This window comes from Mirounga leonina, unplaced genomic scaffold (genome assembly GCF_011800145.1).
Source record: "Mirounga leonina isolate KUSES-001 unplaced genomic scaffold, KU_Mleo_1.0 Mir_94, whole genome shotgun sequence".
Taxonomy (NCBI): domain Eukaryota; kingdom Metazoa; phylum Chordata; class Mammalia; order Carnivora; family Phocidae; genus Mirounga; species Mirounga leonina.
The window spans coordinates 51,380,469-51,399,867 of record NW_023270855.1 but is presented as its reverse complement, the minus strand read 5'-3'; the positions used below and the strand labels follow the sequence as shown (position 1 = coordinate 51,399,867).

Here is a 19,399-nt window from a genome sequence, read left to right as displayed (position 1 = left end):
GCTCTGGGGCCTCCGATAAGGGCCTGCGGGGCGGGGGGGTGCTCGGGCGCGCCTGGGCGCTGCGATAGGGTGGCGGCGCGTGCTCGTGGGGCGCGGCGGGGAGGCGCCGCGGCCGAAGGTCCCGGCGCGTCCACCCGGAACCGGGCCCGGCGACCCAGGCTGGGGCCGGGCGGGGCGGGGCGTCCGGCCGTGTCGCGCCCGCCTGGCTCACGGGGCCAGGGCCGCTAAAATGGCGGCGGCGGCGGTGACAGCGTCCCGCGCCGGGGCCGGGGGCCTGGCCGCCGCGTCGGGGGCCGACTAGCGCCCTCCCGGGCGCCGCGGCCCGCCCCCCTGGGCGCTCGCGCGCGGCCCCCGCCCGGGCCCTCGGTCCGCCCTCCCGGCGCGCCCATGAACTCCGTGTCGCCGGCCGCCGCGCAGTACCGGAGCGGGAGCCCGGAGGACGCGCGCCGCCCCGAGGGCCGCAGGCCGCGGGGCCCCCGAGTCCCCGACCCTAACGGCCTGAGGCCCTCTGGAGCCAGCGGCCCCGCTCTTGGCTCGCCCGCGGCCGCCCCCGGGGAGCCGGACGAAGTGGACAAGTTTAAGGCGAAGTTCCTGACGGCCTGGAACAACGTCAAGTACGGTGAGGAGGGGGCGGGCCCGGGGCTTGTGTTCTGAGATAGGAGCGGGCCGAGGGCTCGGCCAGGCAGGGGGTGGGGGGCGAGGGGAGCCAGACCCTGGCCCTGCCGAGTATTCCAGCATTTGCTCTCCTCCTGTGAGTCACCTGTGGGTCCCCCGCCCTGCCCTGCCCCGGGCGGACCTGCAGCAGGTCCAAAAAGGAATGTGTTTCCAAGCCTCAGCCACTCCCGGGTGACCTTGGGCAAGGTTTTTTGCTTTTCTGTGCCTTCATTTTTCCCCTCTGTAAAACGGATACAATCATCAGAACTGCTTTATTCATCCTGAATTGATGGCAAACACTCACGTGGCCGTTACGAGGGTCCCTGCCTCCATCGGAGGGGAATCCGGCATGGATTGCCCAGGGCCAGCCCTGAGATGGGACCTGGGACGGTGTCTGCTTCACAGACCGGGGTGGGGGATGGAAGCGCTGCTGCTGTCGTAACTGTTGTGTTACATGTCTGTCGAGCCAGCGCTTCATCTGGCTGGGTGCTGCCCCGCGTCTCCCCAGGTTGGGCAGTCAAAAGCCGGACCAGCTTTAGCAAGATCTCCAGCGTCCACCTCTGTGGCCGCCGCTACCGCTTCGAGGGCGAGGGTGAGCCGGTGGCCCCAGGCTGGGGTTGAGGGGGGCCTGGTGTGCCTGGTGGCAGCTGACAAGCCTGCTCTTGTAGGTGACATCCAGCGTTTCCAGCGGGACTTCGCGTCCCGCCTGTGGCTCACATACCGCCGGGACTTCCCGCCCCTGGCCGGAGGTGGCCTAACCTCGGACTGTGGCTGGGGATGCATGCTGCGCAGTGGGCAGATGATGCTGGCCCAGGGCCTGCTGCTGCATTTCCTGCCCCGAGGTGAGTGGTGGAAGGGAAGTGCGGCCCTAGGAGCATCCTGCCAAGCACACAGAGCAGCAGGGTCAGAATTGTTTGTAAACTAAGCTTAAATGTATGTGAGATTGTGTGCAAAGTATGTTTTGGGGGGGGGGGGAGTGAGAGTTGTTACAACAAGTTTCAGGAATGTGAATCTTGTTGGTAAACCTGGGGTCTCAGGAGCATTAGAATTGTACAGAAAGCATGAGCAAATGGGAACTGTGACCCCCACCGCCCCACCAGCACCCTTTGACTCTGTACTCCATCCCCACCAGACTGGACATGGGCCGAGAGCACGGGCCCGGGCCCCTCTGAGCCATCAGGGTTGGCCTCTCCCAACCGTTACCGTGAGCCTGCACGCTGGATGCCCCCGCGCTGGGCCCGGGGCACCCCTGAGCTGGAGCAGGAACGTCGACACCGGCAGATAGTGTCCTGGTTCGCCGACCACCCCCAGGCCCCCTTTGGCCTACACCGGCTGGTGGAGCTTGGGCAGAGCTCAGGCAAGAAGGCGGGGGACTGGTATGGGCCATCTCTGGTGGCGCACATACTCAGGTGAGGGCCGCCGCAGGGGACACGGGAGCCACTGGGTTCCCCCAGGCACTCAGGCCTTCCCTCTCCCCCCCCAGGAAAGCTGTGGAGAGCTGCTCAGAGGTCACCCGCCTGGTGGTGTATGTTTCTCAGGACTGCACAGGTAAGAGACTGGAAACCAAGGTCCCAGAGTTCTCACCCTGAGCCAGTCGCTACCTCAGCTGCGTCTGAGGACCTACCTTCTCAGAGGCTGAAACGAGTTCTGGGGCAGAGGAAGCCTTGGAAAGGATTCGAGGCGCACGCAGTGGGAGGTGCTCAGGACCCCTCCGCTGCCTCTGGAACCAGCAGAGGAAACGTTAGGGGTTTCTCTGCCCGTGATAGAATAGAGGACATAAGGCTTCCCTCTCTCAGGTCCAATCTACTCTTACTCTGTAAATAATTCTAACATGTACAGAAGTCTGCTCTCTGCCTCACAGGATTGTTATAAGGATTAAGTGAGTAAATAACACAAGTTAAACCATTTGAGCAGGGCATGTCACGTAGTGAGTGTTCGCCAAATATTAGATATTATTATTGATCCCCACTATCCTCCAAATCAGTTTCTTTCTTTCTTTTTTTTTTTTTAATTTAATTTGTTTATTTGACAGAGAGAGGGAGAGAGAGCAAAAGCAGGGGGAGCTGCAGGCAGAGGCAGAGGGAAAAGCAGGCTCCCTGCCGAGCAGAGCGCCCAACATGGGGCTCGATCCCAGGACCCTGGGATCATGACCTGAGCTGAAGGCAGATGTTTAACCGACTGAGCCACCCAGGCGCCCCTCCTCCAAATCAGTTTAGATAGGGTCTTCATTAATAGGAGCCTCAATGGATCGGTGTCAGAGAATCTACAAAACCTATGAATTTTTATATAAAATTGTAGATGTTTGGGGCGATACTTGATTTTTTTTTTTTTTTTTTTTGCAAAAAACCGTCAATTTTATAGATGTTTGGGGCGATACTTGATTTTAACAGATGGTCACTATCTTAGTCCGTTTGGGCTGCTATACCAAAAATGCCACAGACGGAATGGCCTATAAATAATAGGAACTTATTTCTCATAGTTCTGGGGGCTGGGAAGTCCAAGATCAAGGCACCAGCAGATTTGGTGTCTGGTGGGGACGCACTTCCTGGTTCATTTTGCCGTGTTCTCACATGATGGGGGGCCGGCGAGCTCTCTGGGGCCTTATACAGGCACTGATCCCAGTCATGAGGATTCCACCCTCATGACCTAGTCCACTCCCAAAGGCCCCGTCACTTTGGGGGTTAGAATTTCAGCATCTGAATGGTAGGGGGACACAAGCATTCTGACCATAGCAGCTGTGTTTCCAGAAGGGTTGGATCCACTTTTCTGGGAGCCAGGAAGGGGCTTACCTAGCAGTAAGGGAGGACGTGGGAGAATGGAGACCAGCAGATTGGACTTGAGGGGGAGGGACACGCAGGGACATTCAGCAGAGGGGCAGACTGCTTGGAGCTCCTGTTTCCATATTGGCAAACTCACACGCTGAGTAAGTAAAGACTAAGCAGGCCTGGAACTGGGGAGGTGCTCCGGGCTGTGGGGAAGGCTCTCTGCCTCCTCCTGGTTTTATGTTCTTCATCTAAATCTCAGGGCCTCAGTCACCCGCTCTGTAAAACGGGGATGTCTACACCTGCCCGGAGGCCCTGGAATTGTCGGGGGGTAGAGTTTGGGGTGGGTGGGGCATGAGGAAGTCCTCCGTTTCCATTGATGACAGGAGTGGGACCCTCCGACATCACAGGGGCACGTGGAGGGCCCCGCTCTGAGGCTCGAAGGGCGGGTAAGAATGTAACCTGCTGCATCCTCCTCCCAGTGTACAAGGCAGATGTGGCACGCCTGGTGGCCAGGCTGGACCCCACGGCCGAATGGAAGGCCGTGGTCATCTTGGTGCCAGTGCGGCTGGGCGGCGAGACTCTCAACCCCGTGTATGTGCCCTGTGTGAAGGTAGGTTCGGCCAAGTTCCACTAAGCCTCCCCCGGGAGCCACACAGGCTTCTGTAGCTTGGGTCAAGTGTTCCTGCTTCCTTCATCCGTCCATCTGGTTACCCAGTAGTTAGGGAGCACCCAGTATGTGCCAAATGCTGTCCCAGCTGCTGGGTTTCAGGGGCGAAGAGGCAAACGTTCGTGCCCTCTGGGAGCAGACATTCTACTGGGGGAAGGACAGACAGCGGGTCTGAAACCAAACTGATAGCTGTGGCATTTGAACCTTAGATTCTAGAGGAACGAAAACTAACACTGCGAGGGGCAGAGGGGGTTGGCTACAGCCTAGGAAAGCCCCTCTCCAGCCAGGGCAGATGAGGAGCCAGAGTGCTCCAGGCAAAAGGAATGGCAAGGCTGGAAAAACCCTGGGGTGTTTTCACTCAGAATAAAGGCCAAAGTTCTCCCTACACCTGCAAGGCTTTGTACCATGCCCCTACCCATGCCTTGACCTCATCTGCCCCCACTCTCCTTCCCACTTCTCTCTGCCCCCACCACATGAACCTCCTCACTGTTCTCAGAACACACAGGCCTCAGGGCCTTTGCACTCGCTGTTCCAGCTGCTTGGAGTGCTCTTTCCCCAGAGATGCACTCCTAACTCCCTTTCTTACCTCCTTCGGGCCTTTGCTGCAATGTCACCTGTCAGTGAGGCCTTTCTGACTCCCCTACTTAAAATTGCAAAGCCCTTTTCCCTTCTTTATTCTTCTCCCAGTGCTATTGCCTAGTGACACATGGCAGCACTTACTCGTCTTGTTTTTTATTCATCTCCTACACTGGAATGTCAGCTCCATGAGAAGGGGCTGGGTTTGCACACATGCGGGGTTTGCTAAGTGCTTCTCAAGGGCCTGTTTGACCGCACCTGCCCAGAGTATACTCCCCACCCGCTTTTCTCCCTGCAGGAGCTCCTGCGTTCAGAGCTATGCCTGGGCATCATGGGGGGCAAGCCACGGCATTCACTGTACTTCATCGGCTATCAGGGTAGGCCCGCCCCATCCCGCTCCATCCTGCCCCCCCCCCACCCTACCCTTCCTCAGCCCCCCTCACGCCTCCACCCCTGCAGATGACTTCCTGCTCTACCTGGACCCCCACTACTGCCAGCCCACTGTGGATGTCAGTCAGGCTGACTTCCCCCTGGAGGTGAGCCGGGTCAGATCCCTAGGGTGGGGCTGGGGAAGGTGGAGGAGGCCGGGGCCCTGAGCTTCCCTCATTTGTATGCCCCAGTCCTTCCATTGCACCTCACCCCGAAAGATGGCCTTCGCCAAGATGGACCCAAGCTGTACAGTGGGGTTCTATGCTGGAGACCAGAAGGAGTTTGAGACGCTCTGCTCAGAGCTGACCAGGGTGAGCCAGGAGCGGTGGAGGGCAGAGGGCAGGGGGCAGTGAGGGGGTAGAAGAGGAAGAGAGACCTCGAGTCCAGCAGACCTGGGGAATCAAGACTATTATCCTGCCCACAAGCTACAAAAGCCTGGCTAGGACTGATTGGACCAAAAGAAGGGCAGGAGATGAAAAGTTAGGGACATCATTGCTTGAAGGACAGCTGCATCCATGAGCTCCCTGTCTCACAGTTCTACTGTCCCATCAGGGCCTCACCCTTATAGTGGCAAGGGGTGGCCACTGGCCTTTCTGGGCACCCACCTCCCTGTTCAGTGGAAAGGGAGCCCTACACTCCCAGAAGATGCAGCAAAAATCCTAAGGTTGCTCTTCATTGGTCACCCTGGGTCATGTGCCCATCACAGTGGCCAGGGAATGGAAGGTGCTGATTGGCTGGCCTGGGTCATCGCCCTGGAGGGATAAGAGTTGAGCTCAGGAAGCACCTGATAATATACCTATTAGGATAATTATACCTGTAGGACAGTGAATATGGTTTGGGGCTAAGCCACTCTCCCCCCACCTCCCGCCAGGTCCTCAGCTCCTCCTCAGCCACCGAGCGCTACCCCATGTTCACCGTAGCTGAGGGCCATGCTCAGGACCACAGCCTGGAAGACCTCTGCTCCCAGCTCTCCCAGCCAACACTGCGGCTCCCTCGCACGGGGCGGCTCCTCAAAGCCAAACGCCCAAGCTCTGAGGACTTTGTGTTTTTATAACGGGTGGGGTTGGGGGAGAAGATGCGCACTATTTATTTTTTTATTTATGTCATGCTGGGTGTGGGAGCTTGAAATCTGGAGGTGATGGGTCTTCCCGTTCTCACACCCTTGACAAGTGCAGCTGAGACCAGTCCAGGAAACCTCGGAACTGGGGGCCATCCCGACAGGGGCAGAGCCAGTATGCCTCTCTCCGGCCGGCTGGGCCCTCCGCACAGGGCAGGGAGGGAGGGCTCCCAGATACCCACTCAGGGCCTGACTCAAGTACTGTAGTTTGCACTGGACCACCTGTGCCCCTCGCTGGTCCCAAAGCTCCCACCCTGCCGAAGTCCAGGGGTGGTGGGGGGAACTGTGGCCACTGGGGGCTAATAAAGCCGTTTAACTTGACTGTGGCTGTGGCTGGCCCAGCGTCTGCGGGATGGGGTCCAAGCTGTGTCTCAAGGGGAGTTGCGGGGGGGAAGCTTGTTAGGTAGGCCTCGGCTTCCACATCTGTGAGACAGGAAGACTTCTCTGCCCATGAGTCCACACGGTCCATGAGGGACATGCATGAGGAGTGCGATGGAAGGGAGGAACGCCAGGGCCCCTGCCTGCTCCCTGGAGCTCAGGGGCCGCTCTTGGGACCCCGCGGCTTCCTCCGTTGCCGGGCCAGCTGGCGGAAGTGCAGCCGTTTGGGGTTGAGGCCAAAGGCCTGCAGTCTCTGGCGGCTAAACTCATGCCCCCCAAGTGTCACGGTGGGGCCCAGGAGACGCGCCTTCCTGCCCCTCCTCCGCCTCTGGGGGATTGGCTTCTGGGTGTGTGACACGGGAACTGCTTCTTCCTGTGCTGGGGGGCTCCCAGGCTGGGGCTGCTTCCTGCGGGCCCCAGCAGATGCCAGCAGCTGCCCGGGCGGGCCATCTTTGTCTCTGTGTGGCTTCCCTGTGGCTTCCGTAAGCGTCTCCGTCCTGAGCAGAAAAGTGGAGGCTGAGCCCAAGCTGGTCATGATTAGGCCAATTCCTGAGTACACATCCCCCATTTTCCAGATGAGGAAAGGAGAGGCTCAGAGGCAAGGCACCAAATGCGGGGCCTGCCTCGGGTTCAAACTGAAGTCTGACACCAAAACTGGGCCTTTTCTACTGAACTCTGAGACTCGATTGCATTGCTGAGCACTCTGGCTTTTTGAGCCTGAGCCTATACTAAAGCTGTTCATGGAAGTTGATTTATTGCAGCTTTAAATCAGCTCTCTGAGGTCCTATCACTCCTGCTTTATAGGTCAGGAAATAATGGGCATAATAATAATAATACCTGTATGGTATTTCCTATGTTTTAGGCACTTTACATGAATTCACTTAATCCTCAAAAACTAACAAGAAACGAGCCATCTTAACCCCTTACCCTCATTTTAAAAATAAGGAAGCAAGCCCAGAAAGGGCAAGGGCCTTGCCCAAGGTCACGCAGCTGTGGCCCGGGACGAGAAAAGAGGCCCCGTTCCCAGGCCCAATGGGCTCCCAAGCCCACCCTCCTCCAGCCGGTGACACTCACCTCTCTGGGCAAAGTGACTTAAAGATCTGCCTCTTTTTCCAGGAGTTCTGGGCCTTCTGGCTGTACGTCCTCTTGTCCTGCAGTTCCTCCTGCTCTGACCTGGGGGTGCCCACAGACGGCGCCTATTGCCGGGAGCTTTGGGAGGTCCCCCGCCCCCCCCCCCGGGGCACACCTGGCCCAGCCCTGTCACCTGTACATGCAGGTTTTCTTCAGGGAGCACCACCGGTTCAGCTCCTTGTCGTCGGCAGCGAGGATCTGCACAGGAAGGGAGGGTGGGGTCGTGCCGTGTGAGCCCTGGGTCGGGGGCGCGGGGGGCTGGCTTTCGCAGCTTCAGCCGCCTCACTGGTCAAAGGCGGGTCATGCTACTACCGCTCGGCAGGGATGTCACCATAGCAGGAGAGGACTGCTTTCTGTGGAGGCCACTGGATGTTTTTGGCAGCGGGCCTCAGATGGGGAAACTGAGGCTCGGCAAGGCGCTCCTTGCCCTAGTCAGGTGGTCGGGAAGTGGCTGATTTCAGATTCCAGTTTGGGCCCAGGGGTCCCAGAGCCTCACTCGGGCACCACGGTCCCAGCAGCCTCAGAAGAGGCAAGGGGCTCGGTGCCAAGGCTCCCAGCTGCAGGCCTCAGTTTCCTCAACCAGGAGGTGGGCAAGCCCCTTAGAAACTACTGAAAGGCTGCCGGGGAGACTGAGGGAATGCAGAAGGTACAGGGGGCATAAGCGTGGACTTTGCTGGCCGTGACTGGTGAAGCCCCCATGGCCCCCAGGGCTGAGGGGCGAGCGCCGCTCCAAGAGCCGCACACGTTCACCAAAGCTCCACAGCCACGATGTGGGGGCTGCGGTTAGGCCCATTTTACAGATGGGGAAATGGAAGCACAGCGTCCTGGGTCACAGCTGGTGAGTGGCCACAGCAGGATTCGAATCTGGGCCATCTGTTTCCAGAGCCCACCCAGTCCTGACGGCCACCCAACTGCGGATGTTAGCTAATAGATTTAAAAGTACTATTTACGGCGCGTTCTAGGGCAAAGCACTGTTGGAAGCCCCCCGTCTGAGGCAGGGGAACGTTATCAGTACTGGTGTTTTCCAGAGAAGGAACGGGGGGGGGGGGGGGTCGCAGCATCTGCTGGCTGCACACTCCCCCTTGCCCACGGGGCACCTCCCCCCCCAGGCTGGGCACCATTGTGGGGCCCCACCTCCTCGGTGCTCAGCCCGAAGTCGCAGGGAACCACGGTGCGGTACTTAAAGCGACAGGGCAGGTCGTCAATGATGTCCTCGTAGTCCAGCCGGTAATACTCGTCCAGGTACTCCTCGAACGTCTTGTCTCCTGTGCAGGGCGGGAGCCAGGCTGCCAGGGTGCGCCAGGCCCCGCGGAGCCCCCGCCCGCCCACCGCCACCAGCCCGGGCCTCACCAGGGTCGAACACCGGCTTTTCCTGCCCCACAGCTGCGGCGAAGGGTGACTTGCGCTTCTTCTTGCCCGTCAGGGGGGCCTCGCGCCGCTTTTTCCGCGGCTGGCTGGGGTCGTAGTCCGCGTCCATCTGTCGAGATGCCAAGGTCAGGCCAGCCGTCGGCGGGGAGGGGCGGCCCCGTGTACCCCCCCAGGTCCCCCCTCTGCCCATGGCACCTACATTGAAGTCGGGGTCCTCGCAGTGCAGCTCCTGCTGATTCCAAGCTCCACCCTGCTCAGGCCCAGCCCACGTGTCCCAGTTCCAGTCATCTGGTTGCAGAGGCCACAGAGGTAGGGGGTCAGGGTGGAACTTCGGACTTCAGACCCAGCAGCTTCCCCAGGCTGGTGCCCCCGGGGACCTCACCTTCAAGCCCTTCCTCTTCCTCAAAGTGCGGCTTCTCCTCCTCCACGGTGCCATAGTACTCGTCCCCAAAACACCTCTGCAGGGTCAGGGCCCGGACGATCAGCAAGGCCCAGTCCCCGCCACAGTGGTACTCCTACACCTGACGTGGCTCCCAGCACCCTCCAGACCTAGCTGCTGACGTGAGGGGAACCCTGTGTGACCAGGCCCCTCCATGCCCCAGTACCCCCTGCCGCACTGGGCACCATTCTGTTCCACAGAGCCGCCGTTCTTTCCCTCCCACAGGCCTTTGCCCCTGCGGTGCCCCCCGCCTGGTGCGCTCCCTCCCTCCTTGGCTGCCTAACTGCTCTTCAGGCCTCAGCTGCCTGCCCTGACCCACTCACCACCACGCCCAACAAAGTCGACCCGGGACACCTCTAAGACCCCACCTCCCCCTGCACGTCCCCCCCACCACTCTGATCGCTGGGGGTTATAACTGTATAGTTTAGACTGGGAGCTCTGGGAGGGCAGGGACCGACCGCTCTGTGGCCTGGTGCTCAGTGACTACGAGGCTGGTTCTTGCCATTTCATGAGCTCCAAGAGGACTGAAACTGCTGGGCCCTTGATGGAATCCCAGCACCCAGTGGGTGCCTGGCAAAGGCAGATATTGCAAATCATGTCATTTATGAAGCACCTACTGTATGCCCAATGCTGGGCTGCATCTCCCTGCATTCTCACAAGCACCCCCAAGAGACAGAAACTACCTCCATTTATGGAGAAACTGAAGCCTACGCATCCTCAGTCCCCTCCCCTGAGCTCGTAGGCTTGGTCAGGGGTCTCTTTGGGGTTCACAGGGTCCCCGCTGCTTTCCCCATACAGCCCTATTGCCTGTTTCTGTGGCCGGATGCTATGTCCCCTCAAACCAACAATAAACATTAATGGCAACAAGTTCCAAGGACCCGCAGCCACTCCCTGTTCCCTGAGCGTTACCAGTTTTTATGTGTACTTCTCTCAGGCTATCCTCACACCGGCCCTGAGGTACACAATATGGTTGAACCCACTTTACAGAGAGAAAGGGACACACGCTCAGAGACGGCAAGTCACTTCTCTGAGGCCACACAGCCAGGAAACAAGCACGGATTCCAGAGCCTTGTCCCAAGCAGCACTGCATGGCTGGGGTGGGGCGCAGGGGCTGCACCTGCATGAGCTGGTCGTGCCGGGTGGGGTCAAAGTCGTCCTCGAGGTCCCACTCCTCAAAGCCCAGTGTCTCGTTGCCTGTGACCTGCCGCAGCCTCTCCAGCCTGGCCAGAATCTCCTTCCTTTTCAGGTTCTTCAGCTGCTTGAGCTCTTCCTGCTTCTTCACTTTCTCCTGCGGGTGGCAGGCCCGGGGGACAGGGAGGGCATGAGCTCTCCCCGCAGGGTGGGCAGCCCTCCCCAGCCCGGCAGCCCCACGCTCACCCTCCTCTTTCGCTCCCGTGTCTCCTCTCTCCTCTCCTTCCTGCGCTCATCTTTGCGGCGCACAGAGGACGCGATGCTTCGAGGGTAGGTCTTGACCTGTGGGCAGCAGGGGAGACCAGAAGGGCCACAGAGGTGATTCTGGGCTCTCCCGGCCCGGGCCCCAAGGCCCAGGTCCCCCCTATCCCCCCAAGCCCCAGCCCCGGGTCCCGCACCAAGGCCGAGTCCGGCTCCTCGAAGCGGAAGTTGTACTTGTGCTCAAAGTCCTCCTGCTTCTTCAGAAACAGCTCCCCCTCATCTGAGGAATCGTCCACGGCTAGCTGGACCGGGAGGCTGGGGCCCCTGGGGGACAAAAATGGGACAGGGCTGGGGGTCAGCTGAGCCCCTGCACTCCTGTGTACCAGCTGCAGTAACGCCCTGAATCCTCACAAGAGCCCTACTTTGGAGGCACCCCCATTTTACAGATAGGGAAACTGAGGCACAAAATCCAGTGACAGGGCCACCTAGCTCCAGAGCCCACACGCCGCAGGTCCTCCTCACAGAACAGTAACTCCGCTACCATCTGTGTGAAAAAGTAAACAGCTGGGGCCCTTTGCCTTCTGGCACTGGCTCCAGGCCCCTGGGGGACATGGTTGCTTACCCTTCCTCCTCCTCTGCCTCCTCTTCCTCGCCTTCCTCCTCCTCCACATAGCGTTTGTTGAGGATATAATCCCGCAGGAACTGCTCTCCTTCATCCAGCTCTGGGTTGTTCCAATACTCCTTGAGGTGGGTCTGGGGGTGGGGGGTGGGGAACAGGACCCAGGTCAGGGACTTGTGGGCAGGGAAGGAGGGTGGGCTTGGCTCCATGTGGACTTAAGTAACTGAAACTTCACAGCCAGCCTATAAAGTAGGGGGGACAATTTCCATTTTACAGGAGTAGAAACTGGCACCCAGAGAGGGGCACGCCCCGTCTTCAGACTAGGGGCTCTTGGCTACTCCCTCAAGGACTGGTTTCCAGAAAAAGCCTGGAGACGGACCAGACCTGAGAACTCACCAGTTCCTTCAGGGTGTCAGGGTTGTGAATCTCCCTCTGCCCCTTCAGCCACTCCACGTAGTCCGCATCCTCCTGGGCCTGCGGGTAGGCCAGCACTGAGGGTCTGGGGACCCCTTCCTGCCACCAACCCCCAGCCAGCCAGGCCCAGCACCCACCTTCTCCTCCCTGGTTTTGGCCCGTTTCTGCAGCAACCCAGAGCCACCTTCCCCGGCACTCTCCTCATCGTCGCTGTCCTCCACGAATGCCCGGAAGCTGCCCATGTGAGAGAGTACGCCTCAGGAGACGAAGCCTGGTCCCTGCCCACAGTCCCAAGGTGAACCCTGTATACTAAGTCCTGGGCTCTCAACAAGCTCAGAGCAGTGCTGTGACATAGAGGGCGTCATCAACCCCATTTAACAGACGGGAAAACTGAGGCACAGAAAGACTAAGTGATGTGCCCAAGGGCACACAGCCATGAAGTAACAGGGCTGGATTTGAACTCAGGCTCAAATCTGATCCATCTGGCTATTCAGTAGGCCCAGGCTCACCTTTCCTTGAGTTGTTTCTGTTCTTCTACGTAACTTTGCGACGAGATCTGCTGCAGAGAGAGCGATGTGGGCCTCAGGCCCAGCCCCAGGCCCCTCGGCCCCCAACCGGGGCCTCCACCCCACCTACCTGGAATCTCTGATCGGAGGTCTCTGCATCTGAATTTTCCTCATCGACATATTTGCTGTGTAAGGACAAATGGGGGCTTCAGAATAGACTCCCCACGGCTCGTCTGTCCCCACGGGGTGGGGAGCTGTTATGAGCAGCAGTTGGGGGGCAGTGCGGTGCAGATGGGTCACGGACACTCCTGTTCTCTGGGGTTCCCTCAATCCTGGTGAGTCACCACCAGCTTCTTCCCACCTCTTCTAAGACTCCCATGCATCCGCCTGCCCTGGGAAGGCTCTGGAGAGGGATGGGGCGGGGGGTCAGGATCTCTCCTCACCCTTCTTTCTCCAGGATAACCTTCCTTTCATAGTCCTTCAGGTACATAGGCCGTATCTTCTTTTGCTTCTCTTTGGCTTCCTCAGCTTCCTCGCTCTCCGAGGACGATACTGTCGGGTTGCCAGAAGACACCCGCCATCACCCATAACCCCCTTCCTTCCCCAGGTGGACAATCCCACCGGGCGGGGCCAGGGTCAGACCACGATTTCAAATATCACACTTGTACTACATGGTAGTAGCTGGCTGGGCTCACTCAGTAACACATGCTTTGAACAGGGTCAAGCACACAGTCATTATTAACAAGTAATAACCTAAAACACTCCGCTAAGCACTTCCGGCATAGAACATAAAACATATATGGTATAAGGGTTCGTCGTCACAAAAACCAGTAAGGCAATGAGGAACCCGGGCTTTAGGGAGGCGCAACCCCAGACCTGCTTTCTTTTTTTTTATTATTTTTTATTTTTTTCAGACCTGCTTTCTGATAGAAGGTGGCATCCTTCTGATAAATGCGGGGGTCCTTCTTCTTCAACAAGGAGAGAGTCCTATAAAAGTCACGCTCTTGCTGGGGGTCAAATTCCTAAGGCATGAGAAGGATCGGGGATGACTTCAGAAGGGAGACGGTGACAGCCCTGGTGGAGGCTGGGGGACACTAAGTAACAGAGCAGGTGGGCTGAGAGGGTGTGGAAATTAGGGTGGGGGGGCATACATTAGGAGGAAGGAGAGGGATCCAGCTGGACAGAGGCAGGTTGGGGGATGGAGGGTGGGTAAGAGGGGCGGTGGGAAGATGTGAAGCAGGTGACAGAGGAAGAGGGGCCCTCGTGGGGGCGGACTGGGGCGGGCCACACAGAGGTACAGGATCTGAGATAGAGGAAGGTAATGGGCAAGGGGAGGATACTTCCTGGGGACAAAGGATTGACGTGGGGGCTGGTGAGCAGAAAGGACATATGTGGGAGAGCAAGCAGGGGCCGGGCTGCACAGTGAGGCCCCCAAGATCAGGGCTGATGTGAGAGGGTGAGTGCCCCATGTGGCAGAAGGATGTTCCACTTCCGGGACTGAGTCGGCCCTGACAAATGGTTAAACTGTTGCGGTCGCACCTCACACATCAGGATGGGCCGGTGGATGGTGGTGGGAGAGGGGAAGTAGGGGGGCATCTGGCCACCGCCTGGGGATGGAGAGGGAGCTGTGTGTCCTTCATGGGACTAGGAAGAGGTGGATGGAAACTCCCGTCGGGTGAAATGCGGTTGGAGGTTAGCCGCCCTCTGTACATCGGGGTCGGGAAGCGGTGGGGGGCTTGGATGCTTCCCGAATGTACGGCACCGGGGTGAGAAAGCTCACCACGCGCTCGTCGCTAGAGTCAGACTCAGAGCTGGAGTCGCCGCCGCTGTCCCGGTCCCCATAGCGATCTTTAACTGCGGGGCACAGATGGGAGCCCCCCAGATCAGCGTGGAGGACCAGCTAAACCCCCACTTCCCGACTACCCGGCACGCGCCGCCGCCCCGCGCGCATGCGCCCCGCACTCACGCCGCTGCAGCTCCTCGCGCTCCCGGTAGCGGCCGTACCGCGCGGCAAACGCCGCGTTTACCCGAAGGGGCGAAGACCCGCGCGGTTCCGGCATGGCGACTCTGCGGCCCACTGCGCACGCGTGCGGCGAGTGTCCCGAAGGAGGCGGGGCTACTCTCGGCCCCCGCCCCGGCCCCGGCGAGCCCTGGAGGAGGAGGAGCCTCGCGGGCCGCACCTCATCCTGTCCCCATGCTTTCCCGGATCCCTTAGCCGTGCGACCATAATCCCCGCCCGCGGGTCACGCCTCTGCGGGTCAGACTGCAGCCACCGCCCACTGCCCCCGCCCCCCCCGCCCGGGGCTCCCGGCACCCAGCTGACATCTGGGGGCCCTTTCTCCACTCGCGGTTTCCTGCCTCCCTTCCGTTCCGACAGCGTAAACCGCTGCCCCACCCAGCTCACTCACCTCTGGCACCCTGGGAATTACCACTCTCTCCCCTCCCCCAAAGCACCCACGATCTGCGACCCCCTTCCCACCCCCCACAAACATCCTGGACGCGCGGCTCTCCATCGCAGACTCAAAAATCAGAAGCCACCAGCTCTGTGATCATGCACAAGTCTTAATTTAATGGGTAAAAACATTAAGTTATCACACAACAATTTTTTTCCACAAAGCTTAATAAATAGAATCTCTTTTTTTTAACGCTGTACAAGAGACTGGAAAACAAGCTTCCAACAAAATATGAATGAACTCATACTATCCTTTTATTGATTTGAAACTCTCCCCCCTCCCCCATGCCTGAAAGCAGTGTGCACACTTGAGGTCTCTCTCTGGGTACAGCCAGCCAAGGTCGCCAGGTTCCAGGAGCCCTGGAAGTGATGACCTCACTCTGGGGCTGGGGCTTTAAACGCTCTGCCCTTGGGCGTCTGCAGCCCCAGCAATCCGAGGCGCAGAGAAAACTGAACCGTTTAGATGGCTGTTGCCTGCAGGAGCCCTTCTCCGCCCAACACATCAAAAGGGGTGAGAAAAACAAATGAGAAATGTCCCTCAAACACACACCCCCCGCAAATCAACACCAACAAGCCACAAACTGGTGCCCCTCCCCTTTCGACAGTGGGCAGAAGTGAGGGGAGAAAGTGTTTCTTCCCTCCTCTTTTGACACAGAACCCTGCTGGGTCCGGTTGCTGGAGTGGGTGGCCCCAGGTCACAGCAGTACTACCGTGTGCCTCTGCAGTATGTCCATGAGATCCTGAGCCCCTATCCCCTGAGCCAGCTCCAGGGGTGTGAGCCCCCTGGCATCCCTGTGATGGAGATCAGACTCTGTAGCCAGGAAGCTGACCACAGCCGTGTGGCCCTCTCGCACTGCCAGATGGATGGGGAGCGCCCCAGTGCCATCAGGCGCGTTGACATCAGCACCATGCTCTACCAAAACCTTCAGGGTGTCCAGGAATCCAGTGCGTGCTGCATCGTGGGCTGGAGTAGTGCCGGTGGTGTCCTGGACATTGGGACTGGCACCTTGCTTGAGGAGCTCCAACGCAATGGTGGGGCTGCCGAACATCATGACCTGTGTGGGGGCAGAGGGTAAGAGGTCCTCAAGGGAGAGGTTCCAGGAAAAGGGAGTCACTGGAGAGAGGGGCCATTCAAGAACAGGGAACACTAGAGGTCTTCTAAAGAATGGGGACAACCCAGGGAACACAAGCTCTCAGACAGCTGTTGGATACCCCAGAGAAAGACATCTCCTAGGAAGAGGGACCCCCAAAAAGCTGGTCACCCCCTAAGGATAAGACAATCGTCTAGGGAATAGCCTCCACGGAAACTTTCAAGGAACCTAAGACTCTCCCCAAGGAAGCAAAGACACGCCCCATCCCATAGGGGAAATCATTAGGAAATATGGAACCCCCCAGGAAATAGGCCTCATAGAATGAAAAATGCCCCCAAAGAACTTGACAGCCGACTGAAGGGAAAGGAGATGCCCAGGGAATTTGAAATCCCTTCTCCAATTAATAACTCCTCCCATATAGTGGGGATGATCCCCAGTGTACCTGACCCCCTTAAGAAATGGGGTTCCCTTATAAAATGCCCCCCTCCGGGGAATAAGGAGACCCGTGCAATGTGTAACTGTGCCCCCATTAGGACTTCCCTTAATATACCAGGCATCTGGGGGAACAAACAAATCCAGGAATGGAGATCTCCCCCAAGTAACTGGGTACCTCTCAGAGAACCCTCCAGAAAATAGGGACCCCCTGGAAACATGAATCCTTTCTTCCAGTGATTGGATTCCCCCCCCCCCCCCCCCCACAGAAGCTCCAAGAAACAAGAGCCATCCCTATGAAACCAGTATCCAAAAAAGCTGAACTCACACCACGGAATAAGAACCTCCCCAGGGAAACTGAATCCTCTGCACCCAGAGAATAAGAAATCCTCCAGAGAAGATGGAAAGTCCTCCCCTCCCCCAACCTAACCCCATCCACCACCCACCCACGAAAAGGGACATCAGGGAGCAACATCGGCCCAGGGAAAAAGGACGGGACCCCCAGTCAGCCACCCCATCGCGACCCAGGAAACGTAAGGGAAAGGGTCTGGGGTCCTAGCCCCGCCCTCGCTCCGCGCCCGCGGGCCCTCACCTGCAGCGCCGTCTTGCCGAAGCGGTTCAGGGCGTCGGGGTGCACCAGCTCGTGGTGCAGAAGGCGGCGCACCTCCTGCACGTCGCCTCGGGCCGCGGCCCCGCTTAGCCGGTCGCCGGCGCGGACCTCCTCCAGCAGCATGTCGACACCGGCAGCCTGCAAAGCCCCCCGCCCCACCCCGGCGCCGTCAGTGCGGGGAAAGCCACCGAAGCCGGCCCGCAGATCCCCTCCGAGGCGCACCTGGCCCGGGCGAGGCTCCCAGCGCGGCTCACCAGTCGGCTCTCGGGCGCGACCCCGGCCCTCCCGGCGGGCTCCTCCCCCTGTCGGCCAGCGGGTCGCCAGGGGCTGGCAGCCCGGCCCAACCCTCCGCCGCCCGCACGGCCCGGCCCGGCGCCCGCCCCTTGGGGGCCGGGTCTCCCCCCAACTCACCCTCCCTCCTCCTCGACGTCTGGTCTGAGGCGGCGTCGCCGCCGCTGCCAAGCTGGCCGTCAGGGGGCGGTGCCAGCGCGCTTGAGGCCCCGCCCCGAACGCTGCGGATTTGTTTTCTTATGAACTCGCTACACTGTCGCCCAGCCGCATTGCCCGGCGCGCGACCCGGCGGCGCCCCGCCCACGCGGCCAGCGCAGCCAATGACCACGCGTCGCCGGGGGAGTTTTACGCTCCGGCATGGGCGGTGCCGCTCCTGATTGGCCGAACCGCGGCGACCGGTGGACTGCCGGCAATGGCGGGGTTTTCGGTTTTCAAACTCGCCGGGCGGGCGGGAAAGGGAGCCGGTTTAACTGACCCGCGGGAGAAAGGTCAGGGGCAGGGTAGCGCGGTATGCCCCGGGCGGTCGGCACCTCGGGGAGGAAGGGAGGCAGGGCTGGGGCAGTCCAGGCCGGAGTTTCACCATTCAGTCACGCGATCAGCATTTATTAGCTCTTAGTATGTGCAGAGCGCTTTGTTTCATTCACTCGCCCGCTGTGTGCTGGAACCTGTCCCGGCGCTGGGGAGCGCGCATTCAGGCATCTACATAATTTTAGATAGCGTTAAGCACCGTCAAGAAAACAAACGGGGAAATGGGGTGGGTGAGAGGGAATCACATTCTGGCTCAGACTGAACCAAACCTGGCACAGCAAATGCCACGGCGAGGACAAAACACGCTGCGAGCTGCAGCCGCCACGTGATCGAGCCTGGGAGGCGAGAGTCGAGGTCGGAGGAGGCACTTACAGATGCCTGTCTTCGAACATTTACTGAGCACCCTCTGTGTACTAGGCGCGCAACTGGAGAGCGAGCCAGCCAGGTGGTTCCCGCTGCAGGACCCCCACCATTGAGGTCGGGAGAAGACAGTAATTAAATCTTTTCACGGGCGCCTGGGTCGCTCAGTCGTTAAGGGTCTGCCTTTGGCTCAGGTCATGATCCCAGAGTCCTGGGATGGAGTCCCACATTGGGCTCCTTGCTCAGCAGGGAGTCCGGTTCTCCCTCTGCTTGTGTCCCCTCTCTCGCTGTCTTTCTCTGTCAAATAAATAAATTTTTAAAAAGATTTTATCTATCTGAGAGAGAGAGAATGAGAGAGAGCACATGAGAGGGGGGAGGGTCAGAGGGAGAAGCAGACTCCCCGCCGAGCAGGGAGCCCGATGCGGGACTCGATCCAGGGACTCCAGGATTCATGATTCGAGCCGAAGGCAGTCGCCCAACCAACCGAGCCACCCAGGCGCCCAAATAAAATCTTAAAAAAAAAAATAATAAATCTTTTCAGAGGGGTAAACGCTATGGAGGTGATAAAACTGGTAAGTGATAGTCTCTTGGGAAAGGAAGGCCGTTGAAATAGGTCGGGGAGGGTGCCTGGGTGGCTCAGTCGTTAAGCGGCTGCCTTCGGCTCAGGTCATGATCCCAGAGTCCTGGGATCGAGTCCCACATCAGGCTCCCTGCTCAGCAGGAAGCCTGCTTCTCCCTCTCCCACTTCCCCTGCTTGTGTTCCTGCTCTTGCTGTCTCTGTCTCTGTCAAATAAATAAATAAAATCTTAAAAAAAAAGAAACCTTTAAAAAAAAAAAAGAAAAGAAATATGTCGGGGAGGGCCTCCCGGAGGAGGTGACGTTTGTGACCTGACGGTGAGGGAAGAAGCCAGGTGAATATCTGGGGGAAAGCATGCCAGGTGACAGGCATTACAGATGCAATGGCCGAGGTGGGAGCACCTGTTGTGCACAGGAAGCATGCGGACTAGAGGGGGAGAGTGGGAGGAGGTGAGGACAGGTTAAGTGGAGGGAGAGGTATCGCAGATCGGGCTTGTGGACTGCAGTGGGCACTTTTTACTTTTCACAAGGGAACCGTGGGAGGGTGCTGAGAGCCACGACGGGACTTAGAAGTTAAGAGGCGCCCTCTGGCTGCTACAAGGGA

The 19,399-nt window shown here is 59.0% G+C and overlaps 3 protein-coding genes across 8 annotated transcripts; 1 reads left to right on the top strand and 2 right to left on the bottom strand.

Moving 5' to 3' along the window:
- The first annotated feature begins 39 nt into the window (after positions 1–39).
- ATG4D (autophagy related 4D cysteine peptidase) lies at positions 40–6,534 on the top strand. Of its 2 annotated transcripts, XM_034996673.1 has the most exons (10): positions 43–619; positions 1,163–1,246; positions 1,323–1,496; positions 1,787–2,063; positions 2,138–2,202; positions 3,899–4,029; positions 4,961–5,039; positions 5,122–5,198; positions 5,283–5,402; positions 5,963–6,534. In XM_034996673.1, exons 1-10 carry the CDS (start codon positions 388–390, stop codon positions 6,143–6,145), a joined length of 1,422 nt encoding a protein of 473 aa, XP_034852564.1. In that variant the 5' UTR covers positions 43–387; the 3' UTR covers positions 6,146–6,534. The 2 variants fall into 2 exon arrangements, with proteins under 2 accessions (XP_034852565.1, XP_034852564.1); XM_034996674.1 differs by lacking the exon at positions 5,283–5,402 and having other exon boundaries at positions 40–619; positions 5,963–6,529.
- An 86-nt stretch (positions 6,535–6,620) lies between these two features.
- Positions 6,621–14,560, bottom strand: KRI1 (KRI1 homolog). Of its 3 annotated transcripts, XM_034996672.1 has the most exons (19): positions 14,422–14,554; positions 14,236–14,309; positions 13,372–13,477; positions 12,899–13,007; positions 12,586–12,640; positions 12,459–12,508; positions 12,087–12,183; positions 11,932–12,009; positions 11,539–11,669; positions 11,114–11,240; positions 10,902–10,997; positions 10,642–10,812; positions 9,468–9,543; positions 9,285–9,373; positions 9,068–9,194; positions 8,852–8,982; positions 7,851–7,915; positions 7,661–7,759; positions 6,621–7,083 (listed from the first exon to the last, which is right to left on the bottom strand). In XM_034996672.1, the coding sequence occupies exons 1-19, from the start codon at positions 14,513–14,515 to the stop codon at positions 6,744–6,746; spliced, it is 2,115 nt and encodes a 704-aa protein (XP_034852563.1). In that variant the 5' UTR covers positions 14,516–14,554; the 3' UTR covers positions 6,621–6,743. The 3 variants fall into 3 exon arrangements, with proteins under 3 accessions (XP_034852563.1, XP_034852562.1, XP_034852561.1); XM_034996671.1 differs by having other exon boundaries at positions 9,068–9,373; positions 12,459–12,505; positions 14,422–14,560; XM_034996670.1 differs by having other exon boundaries at positions 9,068–9,373; positions 14,422–14,559.
- A 441-nt stretch (positions 14,561–15,001) lies between these two features.
- Positions 15,002–17,506, bottom strand: CDKN2D (cyclin dependent kinase inhibitor 2D). Of its 3 annotated transcripts, none has more exons than XM_034997239.1 (3): positions 17,452–17,506; positions 17,023–17,178; positions 15,002–15,962 (listed from the first exon to the last, which is right to left on the bottom strand). In XM_034997239.1, exons 2-3 carry the CDS (start codon positions 17,161–17,163, stop codon positions 15,603–15,605), a joined length of 501 nt encoding a protein of 166 aa, XP_034853130.1. In that variant the 5' UTR covers positions 17,164–17,178; positions 17,452–17,506; the 3' UTR covers positions 15,002–15,602. The 3 variants fall into 3 exon arrangements, with proteins under 3 accessions (XP_034853130.1, XP_034853131.1, XP_034853132.1); XM_034997240.1 differs by lacking the exon at positions 17,452–17,506 and adding an exon at positions 17,263–17,386; XM_034997241.1 differs by lacking the exon at positions 17,452–17,506 and adding an exon at positions 17,295–17,357.
- Positions 17,507–19,399: the final 1,893 nt, after the last annotated feature.